Source organism: Caretta caretta, chromosome 1 (assembly GCF_965140235.1).
Source record: "Caretta caretta isolate rCarCar2 chromosome 1, rCarCar1.hap1, whole genome shotgun sequence".
NCBI classification, from domain to species: domain Eukaryota; kingdom Metazoa; phylum Chordata; order Testudines; family Cheloniidae; genus Caretta; species Caretta caretta.
In genome coordinates this window covers 49293453-49307943 of record NC_134206.1, presented here as the reverse complement: position 1 = coordinate 49307943, position 14491 = coordinate 49293453, and the positions used below count along the sequence as shown (strand labels likewise).

At 41.0% G+C, this 14491-nt stretch overlaps 1 protein-coding gene across 3 annotated transcripts in view; it reads right to left on the bottom strand.

Annotated features, from left to right (window-relative positions):
• PDS5B (PDS5 cohesin associated factor B) overlaps positions 1–14491 on the bottom strand; it is a 266958-nt gene that overhangs the window by 143703 nt on the left and 108764 nt on the right. For all 3 annotated transcript variants that reach the window (XM_048847181.2, XM_048847201.2, XM_075127882.1), the window contains exon 7: positions 553–633. In XM_048847181.2, the coding sequence (XP_048703138.1) occupies positions 553–633 (81 nt within the window). The remainder of the gene's footprint in view (positions 1–552; positions 634–14491) is intronic.

The following is a 14491-nucleotide window of genomic DNA, read 5'->3' as shown; positions in this document are numbered from 1 at the left end:
GCAGCATAATCTAATGGGCAAGACACCGGACTAGAAGTTGGAGGCCTCGGTTCTATTCCCAGCTCTGCCACTGACCTGCTGTGCCACCTTGGGCATGTTACTTCATCTCTCTCTGCCTCTATTTCCCCTCCCACACTTTGTCTTGTCTATTTAGATTGTTAGCTCTTTGTGACAGGGACTGTCTCTCACTACATATATGTATAGAACCTAACAATGCAACTAACATGAATGGGACCTCTAGGTGCTATCCTAATACAAAATGATAAAAATAATAAAAGCAGTTTGGTTTTGCAACTGTCAGGAAATTGTAACAGAGTACCTCAAATTTGGTAATGGCTTTGGTAATTTCTAAACAACTGAGTATTAGATTTTAAGGGCAATACGATATGGTATTTCTAATACAGCAGATGTTCTCCACCAGATAACAGTCTCAAACTATTAATCTTAAAAACTACCTACCCTACAACAAAATTAGTAACTACCAATAAATTACTCAGCTCTTTTAAAGTTATTTTCACCCATGTGTTTAATCACTTGCAAATCTTGACTTACGTTAGTAATGTACGGTTCAATAGCTTGAGCTGTCCTCTTTAGTAAAGCCTTTGCCAAGTCATATGCTTGCTTGTTTAAATTCTGAAAAACACAAATAGCAAACTTTGATCCACACATTAATCTTAAATATAGAATTTAAGAATCTTGAAATTAACATATACCAATAAATAATAAACCCCCTTGAATCCCTCAGTAGTTAAAGAGATGCTGTCAGATCAAAGCTGGTCCAAAATTTAGGTTTTGTAAAACAGAGTTTGAAAACTTAATTCACCTAATAGACAGTGAGTGGTGAATGGGGCATTTTACCAAAGAAATCCAGGAGCATAAACAATCAATTCTCACAGAATCTAAAATTTAATATTTTTCAAATTAAGTTAATCGCCATTATGGTTGTGAAGATAACCTTCCAAATATGACCCAAAGTAGATGGAATCAGTGCTGCCTGTCTTCCTGATCTGTAAACCAACAGCCAAATTGCCTGCATCTGCTGCTGTTCCTCATGGCTCTTTTGCTGCTTGGGGAAAGCTGTGTGCCACAACATATACTGGCACTGGAGTTAGTCATGTGAGAGAGACCCCAAAATGGAAGCTGGTGAGAGGCAGAACAGCAGATGCCTGATGGCTGCAAGGGTAGAAGGTATCTATGTGGGAGGGGTATACAGCACAGAGATCACAGCCTTGCTCTCCTACAGGGGTATACAGCATAACGATGACAGCCTCGCTCTCCTACAGATGCACAGCCTGGATGATTGGGGAGAGAAAAAAAAAAACAAAACCCTTCTTCCCCTCTACCACGAGAAGAGGTTGGTGAATACAAACATTCCAAGAAGCACTTTGGTAGGGATTTTGGCACACTTTCCTCTTCTGTGATCTAAAAGTTGGGTTATGTTTCTCACCATGGTACTGCCCATAAAACACATCACTGGTGGGCTTCCCCTGCCTTTCCCACCACTGATTTCTTTTATCAATCTCTGACTAGTATGTAAATTTTTCAATAATTTCAGGAGCAGCAGACCAATTAAAACATTCTCCTGCAGTATTTGCAACACCACAATTGCAGTACTATTTTAATGCAATGAAAATTTCTTTTAAAATTACCCCTTAAGGTTAAGCAAACAAATGTGAAACTGAAAACTTCAACTGTAAAAAGAAATCAAATGCTCAGTTCTGATTATCTACAGTGTTATTTGTAATAAGAAAAAAACAATTTTTAACCTGAAAGAACCCTATACAAGATAATACACAGTTGTTTTTATACTCCATTTAAAAGAAAAAAACAGTTGTCTTCAAGTATGATCTGTATAGAAATCATAGAACCACTGGGTTAGAAGGGTCAGCAAAGGTCATTAGTCTAAGCCCCTGCCAAGATACAAGATTTGTTGTTTCTCAACCATCCAAGGCATAGCTATCCAGCCTCCTTTTGAAAACCTCTACAGAAGGAGATTCCATGACTTCCCTAGGCAGTTTGTGTAGTATAGTAACATTGCTACATATGAACGGATATTCTTCATTTTACTCTAAATGTTGTTTTCTAAATTATTCCTAAACACCATGCATCATCAGAAACAGGAACTTACCTGAAAAAGGGTTGCTTAATTTCTACGTAGCTATTTTAATGCACACAGAGAGAAATATATCCTTATATTTGTAACAGCACTCTACCCTTAAACTTTCCAACCCTAAACATTAGTATACTTGACCAGAAGGTTCCAATCTGAGGGATAGGAGCAAAGTAAGATATTTTTAGTTGTAATGGCAAAGAAAAACAAGCCATTGGTAAGTAAAAATATTAAATCAGTGAACAAAAGAAAAATCTGAAGACTATGAAAAATTTTTTTTGAATATTTATTGACTCAAGATTTGAGTCACTGCTTAAGTTCCCTCTAAGATGCGTGGCCGCGCAGCAGCCTATTAAGTGCTGAGCAGGAGCTCGGGGCTGTGGCAGGGAGATGCGCCTCTCCCCCAGCCCCAACCCAACCCAGCCCCACCAGTACTGGGTTTATATTGGTGCCAGGCCCATGCTCAGCAGGGGCCCCGCCAGCCTGATGTTCCACCTTCACTTGCGCTGCGACCTAGCAGTACTGGCTCCTCTACTCTCTGGCCCCGCCCCAGTGCCCCTTTAGGCCCAGGGCTTCACCCAACACCCCTGCCCCTAGGGAGCCCGATGCCCCGGACCATCACCAGTGGGCCAGACTGCAGAGGGACCTGCCGTGGATGGGGGAGAGGCGCCCCTTCCCTGGCCCCAACCCTGCCCAGGACAGGGGAGAAGCGCCTATCCCGTGGCTTCAGCTGCAGAGCTGCTGCGACGGAGAGAGGCACCTCTGCCGCTCCCCTTCCCCCCCACCCCACCCCCAGCCCAGTGTTGCTGCAGGGAGAGAGAGCTGCGGAGAGTCCTCTCTCCCCAGTGTAGCCCTGAGGCAGCCTGCACCCCAAGCCCCTCATCCCCAGCACCACCCTGGAGCCCTCACCCCCTCCTGCACCCCAAACCTCTGCCCCAGCCTTGAGCCCCCTCCTACACTCTGAACCCCTCGGCCCCACCCCCGCCACGTTAATTTTGTTATGTGCACCAATATGGAGGTCTCACATCACCTCCATATTGGTTCACATAACATTCATTCCGCACATGCGTGAGAAAAATTAGAGGGAACACTGGTCATTGCTAAAAGCAAATAAAAATTCTCATCCTGAACAACTATTCGGTGTTTTCACAGAACCTGATCATGGAAAAGACCTGAAACAATAACTGATCTACAACTACCTTCACTTTTTTTCCTTGAGAGATAGGGACATAAAACTGATCCATGTTTAGCACTTGAACCAGACAGCAAGGGAAAATATGCTACATACAATGAACAAAATCAATCACTGGAGACACAAAGTCATAGTTAGCAAACAAAACCCAGAATGAGCAGATGAAGTCAAGTCAAGATATGACAATTTAATATGCTCTTGAAGATTCTAAAACAATTAAAGAGCATAGTAACTCACAATTCTCTTGTTTTTAAAGAAGGACTTGGATAATTAAAACAAAAATCTTGATTTTTTTTTTTTTAGAAAAAACACCTACTGTTGTCAAAGGGTATCTCACCAATGTCACAAGGATGAGACAAGTCACTTCTCTAGAAATGTGCATTTAAGCAGTAACAAGGAGGAAACTTTAAACTTTATTCAAGAATTGCAGATCATATAATTTTCCACTTTCCCAAAACAAATTTATTAAAAAATTTGACAAGTATTTTTTGAAAGATGTAGTAACTTGCATTTTTTAAACTTATATTTAATGGAAGTGAGACATAAGGAAAGCCGTTAACACCCAAAGAGACAGCAGTAATAATGGACAGCAAATTACATAATAGTTTGCAACATGATGCAGCAGCAATTACAAATAATAGTAGTAGTAATACAAGACTGCGGGCAGCATGTGTAGAAACCTCACATCATGGAGCAAGTTACAGTTTCTGTCCAGCGAAAACAAACACGGAACATTGTGTTCAAGCTCTGGACACCTTTACCCAAAACCATCAATACAAATTAGAGGGAGTTCAGAAAAAAAGCAACAAAAAATTAGAGTATGTGAAAGAATGACTCATGAGATAAAATAAAAACTGCTCATTATGTATAGTTTGGCAAAGCAACCGTCTAATATGGCTGTGCTAACTGACTATGAACTTTTGAAAGTTACAAAAAAGTAAGAGGAGACATTATTTAGGGTGGTACAGGCAGGAATAGCTGTAAGTGACAGAAGGAAGTTAAGAACGGGTAAACGATTGTGAGATCATCAGGCTGCGGAAATAATGTTCCAAAAGGTGATGGAAACCCTATTACTTGAAGTATTTAAAACTAGATTTTCACAAAGCAGTAGCCCAAGTGTACTGTTGGGAGCAATCATGCTCTAGCAACAGGACAGACTAACACTAATAAGGCCTTTCGTTCTTAATTTCCATGATCTGATGCATGGTTCTAATATTATGAAAGTTATTTTGCAGAATCTTCCAAACACTCTGAAGTGAGTAATGATACCAATTTCTTCCCCATCTATAATGAAATGAAACAGAACTCTATAGGATGATTTAGTTGGGGATTGGTCCTGCTTTGAACAGGAGATTGGGCTAGATGACCTCCTGAGGTCCCTTCCAACCCTGATATTCTATGATTCTGTGATCCTTTATGCACTACAGCTTGAAACTGATGGCAAGGGTATTTAACAGTCAATCCAATAAAATCCTTTATTGGCCTAAAAAGGGGAGGCAGTCAATGGTAATGAGGTGCCAAGGAGTTTCTAAAAATCCCAGTAGGTACAAATCTGCATCTTTAGGTACCTAAATATCTTTGGAAAATGTTCTCTTGTGCTTTAGCTAGTAAATTTTATGACTATTTCACACTGTGCACCAAAAGCACTATAAATGCAGCACGAGAAATAACAAAAGATACATTCTAAAGAAAAGCTTAGATCCATTAATACATGTGAGACAAAAGCAAGATGTGATGAATTCAAAAGTTTAAGTGGCTTCAGGGGAGGTGGTGATATAAATAGGAAAAAGTATGATGTAGTATGGGTGTCTCTGCTCCCAACAACAAAACACACTTGATTTTAACAAATCCACAGAACCAAAATGTAAGATATTGCTCGGTGGATAACTACTGAATAATTTTCAAGTTTTCCCGTCTTTCATCCTTTGGTGTTAGTTGGTACAACCACCACAGAATACTTGCAAGAAGAAAACTACAAAACTCCCCACATGAAAAGAAAAGCTATACCTTCATATCAAGTTAAAAAAAAACTTCTATCAGATTGTTCATTATTGCAACGGACTACTTGTTCTATTAAGAGTTTGCTCTTTTTACCTTGCTATTCATTAGTCTGTTTTTCCTGACACACATTTTCATATTACAGAGTATTGTGCTAGTGCTTAACATTCTTTGGCATCTCATATTCATTCTAACTGAGAATCATCTCACTTATCTCCACTTTTTGTAACATTGTGATGTTTAACATTATTTAATCTTAATATTAAGTAGCTGCCAGAGGACACAAAAAAGTCCATTGTTCTATACACTATGCAGAAAGGTAGACATGGTCCCCATCAAAGAGCATAAAATCTTGCCATGTTCTTTTTCTGCAAGTGCTGAAAAAGAAAAACTGAAGCATGTCTTTACAACATAAAAGCACTTTTTTCTTGCATTGAGTGATACAAGACTAGTAGAAATGCTGTAGAATGAAGACAGTTGTCCCTGCAATTCTATAATTCAATATTAGTAAAAGATAAAATTGCACAATCTTGTTCACACACTATTTCACTAAAGAGAACCAATACCTTATAGTACATTAAGGACTAACATCTGAAGGCACTGTTCATGTCACATCTCTCAATTTCACCTACAATTTTAGTGAAATATTTTCCATGAGAAATTTCTTCATAATCTATATGTTGCGAAAGCCATCAAGAGATTTCATAATTCCAAAGATCGTGCAAAGATTAGGAGGCATACTAAAAATGCAGGAAAACCACTAGATACCAAGAACTTTGCTGACACTGCCTGATCTGCATTCTTAAACATATTGCTGAGCTTTAGATTTTCAGGAATCAGCTTACTTTCAAAATCTCTGACAAATATATCCTGAGAACTGACATTTCTGAAAAGTGAGCACTTTAAAAAAAAAGGGTAGAATTTATTTCTAATCAAGATGTGTATCTTATTGAGCAGCTATTTGCCAGCTTATGACCATCACTTGTCATATCATGTTTAATATGAACTGTATTCTCGGGGGGGGGGGGCAGGAAAGATGTTTACAATTTTGTGAGGCACCTAGCACGTTGCTGAGTGTTTTAAAAGATAATTATGTATAAATAAATTTGTTTTCACCTCTTCTCCACTACTTGGTCAGAAAAGACCATATGGTTGCCCCTCTCAATGACGTCTCTATCATACACACTAAGAATTTTGTGCCACTTGTGGGTCCTCCTATGAATCTCCTTGAGCTTCCCCACTTTGATTTCTCCCAAGATGAAAGAAATTAGCTCTACCCCATTTAAGAGGTTTGTGTTTTCCTGTAAAAACAGCTTCCCTCCTGGATGAGTGTTTGTACCAACTGACAAAATTACAGAACACAGCCAAAAGCTAGCTTTTAACTTTTGAGTGTGTGCGTGCACAAGCTGCCTTGCACAGCACAAATACAGAGGTCTGAAGAGCAGCCTTTGAATATACCAAAGTAAAATAAATGACAAAAGATTGTTGAGCCCAGAGAATAAAATCATATCTATATTACGATTTATATTTTAAAATACCATTAGTGCAGCATAAAAGACTGTTACCATTCATAACTGTTGTTCTTCAAAATAGGTTGCTCACGTCCATCCTACTATAGGTTCTGTGCACTCGCTACATACACCGGTGCCGGAAGTTTTCCCCTCAGCAATATCCATAGGGGACCAGCTCAGGCGCCCTCCGGAGTGGCATGCATATGCGCCAGTATAAGGGCTGCTGGCAGCTTTCTTCTCCCTCCCCCCTCCACCAGTTCCTTCTTGCTGGAACTCCAACAGTGGCGAAGGAGGGCGGGCCATGGAATGGACATAAGCAACATCTCGAAGAACAACAGTTACGAAAGGTAACCATCTTTTCTTCTTTAGGTGCTTGCTCACGTCCATTCCATTGTAGGTGACTCTCAAACAGTACAATCGCAGGTGGGTAGGAGTTCATGAACATGTCGATTGCAACACAGCTCTTCCAAATCCAGAGTCATCTCTGGCTTGCTAGGTGATGACATAATGCGTCATGAACGAGTGTACCAAAGACCACGTCTCAGCCTGAGGATGTCCTGGATAGGAACATGCACCAGAAAGGCAGCCAAAGACGCCTGAGCCTTTGTAGAATGAGCCTTCACTATCGGTGGAGCCACAGCCTGTGCCAACTCCTAACAAGTACGGATCCAGGTGGTGATCCAATTTGAAATCCTCTGAGAGGACACCGGAAGGCACCTCATCCTGTCAACTATTGCGATAAAGAGCTGGGTCGATCTGCAGAAGGGCTTGGCGTGCCTAACATTTAGATTGTGCAGCTGCCTCTCCTCATTGGTCGTGTGAGGTTTTGGACAGAACGCCAGGAGGAAGATATCCTGGTTGACATGGGAGTGTGACAACACCTTTGACAGGAAGGCCAGATGGAGCCACAGTTGGACCATGTCCTTGTAGAATACCATGTACTGGGTCTCCGAAGTGAGGGCTTTAATTTCAGAGACACGTCTTACCGAGGTAATAGCTACAAGGAACACAACCTTCCATGACAAGTAGGAAAGGGAACAAGAAGCTATAGGCTCAAATGGCGGGCCTGTGAGCCTGGAAAGGACCAGGTTGAGGTCCAATTGGGGGACTGGGTCCCAGACCAGTGGGGAAAGAGTCTTCCAAGGCCTTTCAGGAACCTAATCATTATGTCATGTGAGAATACCAATCTACTTTGGACACGAGGATGGAAGGCTGACATATATATTAATTGAAAAGAAGGTGAGGCCCTGGTGCTTTAAGTGAAGCAGGTAATCCAGAATAGACTGCAGAGACAACTGTGTCAGGGAGATACTCCACTCCATTGCCCAGCATGAGAAACACTTCCACTTTGCCAGTTATGTTGCTCTGGGGGAGGGCTTCCTGCTCTCCAAGAGAACCTGCTGTACCCAACTAGAGCAGGCTTGTTCCTCTGGATTCAGCCACACAGCATCCAAGCTGTGAAGTGGAGTGAGGTTAGGTTTGCCATAGCACTGCACGCTCCAAGCTCCATCACTGCCCCCCGCCTCCACCAATCCCCTATTCCCCACCTCACCCTACACATCCTCTAGGCCCACATATGGCTACGCCCTTGTGTGCGCGCCTGCACTAATCAGGTGTGCAGTCCTTGATGGCTTCTTACACGGCTGCGCAGGCACAAACCTTAGAGAGAACACAGGTCATTTCTATCACAAATGTACTAAATTTTCTGTGAGCAGGATGGATGGATGATGTGAAAATAAGTATCTTGCACATCCAGAGCAGTAAACCAATCCAGCAGATTCAGTGAGGAAAGTATAGCCCCAACAGTCACCATTCTGAATGTCTATTTCTAGAAAAAAGTGTTGAGTTGTCTAGAATGGTCTTCCTTCCCCCTTCTTTATTTGATACAAGGAAAAAACAGGAATAGAAACCTTTTCCTTGCAATTAAATGGAAGCTTCTTCTATAGATCTAACAGGGACTGAACTTTTCCTCATAGAAGCAGTTTGTGAGATGGGCCCTGAGAAGCTAGAGGGAAGGGACACAGGGGACATCCTGAAACTGTATGACATATTACAAACAAATTATTTCTAAAACCTGTCTGGCCATAGAGATGTTTTCCCAGGCCAGCTGGAAAAAAATCCAAATGCCGGCCAAAAGGAGGTAGGTCAAAGCATCAGATTTGTTGTTTGGTGGAAGGCTGTTGACAAGATGAAATAGAAGGAAATTTCATGGAAGCAGAAGAATGAGGTTTCTGTAACTGTTGCTTTCTGGATGGATCAGGTTGTTTCTGATAAAAGGTTAGAAGACTGCAGTGGTCGAAAGAGTTGCTTGTAATGAGACTCTGCAATGTCTCTTTCTGGATTGTGGAATATAAATTCCCCATGTCTTGAAGACAACTCTTGAATCCTTCGAAGTGTGTAATGAGCCATCAGTCTTGGAACTGAATAAATTTGTTACTTTAAAAGGAAAGTCTTCAATTGTATGCTGAATTTGACATGGGAAGCTGGAAGACTGAAGCCATGAAGCTCTTCTCAAGACTATTGCCACTGCAGGTGAATGGGCAGCAGCTGTGTCAACTGCATCTGTAGCAGCTTATAAAGCTGTTCTGGAAACTACAGTCCTTCATTAATATTCTGCCTTTCTTGTTGAGATTCCTGAGGCAACTGATGCAAAAATGCCAACTAACATATCTATATAGAAGAGCTTGACAGTTACAAATCCTCATCTGGAGTGTATCTAAAGAATAATTATTTCTATCCAGAAAAATCAAGCCATTTAGGCTCCTGGTCCTTATGAGTCATTTTGAAAGGTTGCTGCTTTACGTGCTCTTGAGCAGCAATGACCACCAAACAATTGGGTGATAGTTAGGTATAAAACATCTCAAAGTCCTTAGCAGGAACCTGAAATTTACTATCAGCTTCCTTTGATGTAGCTGCAATTATCACTGGAGTTAGCCATAAAGTTTGAGCTGGTTCCAGTAATCCATTGTTTATGGGCACGGCTATTCTGTCAGAAGCCAAAGAATGTAAAATATCTGAAATCTTATGAAATTTAATTAGAAGAAATCTCAACTGTTATTTCCAGAGCTGCTGCAATCCTCTTTAAAAGGTCTAGAAAAGATCTATAATCATCTGGAGGTAAGGAAGAAGTTCTTCTTACTCCATCAGGAGAAGGCAACAAAATATTTATAGGAGGTTGCTCTGACTGACCTTGTCATTCTTCCTCCCCCATAGCCCAAGCTCTGTGAGCCCAAGTCAGTTGATATGGGTCAGTCACGGGTGTTTAACTGAAGTGCAGACATACCCTCAGTGAACAATTAGAGGACTGACTATTTCACTCAACATTCCCTTTTGGGGTTCTTAACAGAAAAAGCAGCTGTCTGCCAACAACTTCTGCAACAAGCTTTATCATCATTGTTAGAGGCCTGAGTGGATACAAAATTTATATCTGTGGATGTGGATATCCGTACAGCTGCAGGGAACCACAGTGGAAAAAGCAGCAGCATATTGGGCCACTGCTCGTGGGAGCCAGAGCCCCATGCTGGCAGCTCCTCCAGCGTGGCTATACCGTGCCCAGGCCCGCCCACTGGGGAAAGCACCAGGCTCACCAGCAGCGGTCCATGGTCACACTGCTATGTGCAATGAGATGAGATGCACATTGTTGCATGGAAGGGACTCTCTAGTCCTAAACCCAAGAGACGTCCTCACCAGAGTGGGCCAGAGAGAGGAATCCCTCCATGAGCTACACCCTAAACACCAGTTGGTACGTGAGATTTCACTTCCCTCACCTGCTCAGTGTCCTTTCCCTTCATCAACTTATTTCTTTTCTTCCCCCCCGCCGCCCCCTTTTGCCTTCTGTTTAACAAGAGTCTGGCTTAACTAGCCATAACTGCCTATTTTGAAACAGTGCTATTAATCAGCGACTAGGGTGTCAACCAAAAGCAATGTCCTAAACAGCCCAGTGCTGGTACAAGTTTGCCAGGTCTCAGAGTAATAAGACCATGTGCTAAGCCTGGGTTTTTCCCAGCAGTGAGGCTGCAAGTCAAAGTCCACAACAAAGACAGAAGCTGAATTTTCTAACTTTGGTATTCTTTTCTCCCCCCTTTTGCCTGTGTTTGTCTTGTTTTGTCTTCTGAAAAAACGGAATCAGACTTAAACAGAAACAGCTCCAGCCCACCTCAATTAACTTCTCTTTTCCCCCAAAGTGATACAACTGTCAAAAAGGGGGTGTTGTCAAAAGAGGTGTTTTTCCCTTCTAAAAGCTTTTTCCTGATAAAGGGAAAGGGAACAAAGGATGTTGTTAAAATGAAAGCCTTATTTAATACTTACTTCAATTTCTCTTTTTTCTTTTTCTTTTTTTTCTTTTATGCATCTTCAAGCACATTTGTTGGCAACCAGCTGGGAAAAACAAGGCATAACCCCAGTGCCACAAGGAGGCACATGGGGTCGCCCAGTCATCTACAGTGCCTATGGGTCAACCAAGAACCAGACAACAGGGACACATTGTGCTAGGTACTATACAAACATGGAATAAGTCATAACCCCTGTCCAGGTGAGTTCACAATCCAAACAGACAAGACAAAGGGGTGGGGAATGTATAACATGCAAGCAGAGTGAACCAGCAAATGTCATGTTATCTCTTATGTATTTATTTATTTAAATCCTTTCAATGGGATGTTAGGAGGAGATTAGCTAGATCATGGAAAGGAAGGGAGTGCAAGGGGATGGAGCACACAGCTAACCTGCACAGTGAGGAAAACATTCAGTGTGAAAACTGCAAAAGGACTTGGACAATATTATCAGTTTCCATCCCAATGCCTGGACTGCATGCGGGCAGCTGCTTTACTGGCATCAAACATTCCTATTTTATAAGGCCAGAAGGGACCACTGTGATCATCTAGTCTGGCCTCCTGCATAACACAGGCCACAGACTTTCTCTGAATTAATTCCTGTTTGAACTAGAGTGTATCTTTTAGAAAGACAACTAGTCTTGATTTTAATTTGCCAGCAATCAAGAATCCACCACCACCCTTCCTAAGTTGTCCCAATGGTTAATCATCTCACTGTTAAAAATGTATGCCTTATTTCTAGGGTTGTTAATTGCAGTTAACTCACACGATTAACTCAAAAAAATTAATCGCAGTTTTAATCACACGGTTAAGCAATAGAATACCAACTGAAACGTATTAAGTATTTTTGGATGATTTTCTACATTTTCACATCTATTGATTTCAGTTACAACACAGAATACAAAGTGTACACTGCTCACTTTAGATTATTTTTATTACAAATATTTGCACTATAAAAATGATAAACAAAAGCAACAGTATTTTTCAATTCATCTCATACAAGTACTGTAGTGCAATCTCTATCGTGAAAGTGCAACTTACAAATGTAGATTTTTTTTTTGTTACATAACTACACTCAAAAACAAAATACAAAACTTTAGAGCCTACAATTCCACTCAGTCCTATTTATTGTTCAGCCAATCATTCAGAAAAACAAGTTTGTTTACATTTGAAGGAAATAATGCTGCCTGCTTCTTGTTCATAATGTCACCTGAAAGTGAGAACAGGTGTTCGGGTGGCACTGTTGTAGCTGGCGTCACATGCCAGATGTGCTAAAGATTCATATGTCCCTTCATGCTTCTACCACCATCCCAGAGGACATGCGTCCATGCTGATGATGGGTTCTGTTTGATAACAATCCAAAGTAGCGCAGACCGACGCATGTTAATTTTCATCACCTGAGTCAGATGTCACCAGCAGAACGCTGATTTTCTTTTTTGGTGGTTCGCGTTCTGTAGTTTCCACATCAGAATGTTGCTCTTTTAAGACTTCTGAAAGCATGCTCCACACCCCGTCCCTCTCAGATTTTGAAAGGCACTTCAGATTCTTAAACCTTGGGTTGAGTGCTGTAGCTATCTTTAGAAATTTCACACTGGTACCTTCTTTGCATTCTGTCAAATTTGCAGTGAAAGTGTTCTTGAAATGAACAACATGTGCTGGGTCATCATCCAAGACCGGTATAACATTAAACATATGGCAGAATGCTGGTAAAACAGAGCAGGCGACATACAATTCTCCCCCAGGGAGTTCAATCACAAATTTAATTAATGCATTTTTTTTAAACAAGCAACATTAGCATGGAAGCATGTCCTCTGGAATGGTAGCCAAAGCATGAAGGGGCATACAAATGTTTAGCGCATCTGGCATGTAAATACCTCATAATGCCCGCTAAAACAGTGCCCATGCAAACACCTGTTCTCACTTTCAGGTGGACACTGAACAAGAAGAGGGCAACGTTACCTCCTGCAAATGTAAACAAACTTGTTTGTCTGAGCGATTGGCTGAACAAGAAGTAGGACTGAGTGGACTTGTAGGCTCTAAAGTTTTACATTGTTTTATTTTTGAATGCACTTATTTTGTACCTAATTCTACATTTTTAAGTTCAACTTTCACAATAAAGAAATTGCACTACAACTACTTGCCTTGGGCGTATTGAAAAAAAACTTTTTTGTTTTTTACAGTGCAAATGTTTGTAATAAAAAATATAAAGTGAGCACCATACACTTTGTATTCTGTTATAATTGAAATCAATTTGAAAACGTAAAAAACATCCAAAATATTTAAATAAATGGTATTCTGTTATTGTTTAACAGTGCAATTAATCACATGATGAAGATGCATTTTTTTACTCGCTTCACAGCCCTACTTATTTCCAGTCTGAAATTGTCTAGCTTCAACTTCCAGCCACTGGATCGTGTTATACCTTCCTCTGCTACACTGAAGAATCTTCTATCAAAATATAATTCCCTGTGTGGGTATTTCTAGATTGATCAAGTCACTCCTGAACTTTTTCTTTGTTAATCTAAATAGTTAGAGCTTGTCTTTCACTATGAGGCATGTTTTCCAATCCTTTAATCATTCTCTTGCTTCTTGTCTGAACCCTTTCCAATTTAGGAACATCCATCTTGAACTGTGGACATCAGACCCGGACACAGTATTCTAACACTGGTAGCACAAGTTCCAAACACAAAGGTAATATAAACTTTCTATGCCTACTCTAGAGTCCGCTGTTTATACATCTAAGGATCCCATTAGCACTTCTGGCCAGAGCATTGCACTGGAAGCTCAAGTTCAGCTGATTATCCACCAGGATGTCAAAATCGTTTTCGCAGTCACTGCTTTCCTCCATTCCGTAAGTAAGGCCGACATTCTTTGTTCCTAGATATGAGAGTTTATATTTGGCCATATTAAAACACATTGTTTGCTTGCACCCAGCTTACAGAACAATCAGGATCACCTGTACAAGTCAACTATCCTCTTCATTATTTACCATGTCCCTAACCTTTGGCTCATCTGCAAACTTTATCAGTAGTTATTTTATATTTTCTTCCAGGTTACTGACTTATTGAATTTTATTGGGCCAAGAGCCAATCCCTGCAGAACCCCACAAAAAAATGCCTGCTCCATGAGTCCTTATTTAGTTATATTTTGAGACACATAAATTAATCAGTTTTTAATCCTGTCAGTCTCTGGCTGAGGACCTTATAGTTTCTTTGCCAAAATCCACATGGCTAGGGGGCCAGGTGGGGGGGAAGGGGCGTGCCACATAGGTCATAGTGCCCACAGAGGGGTGTTTCCATTACATAGTTCTGGGGGAGCTGGGAGACGGTTACCCCCAGCTAGGCCCCATTTC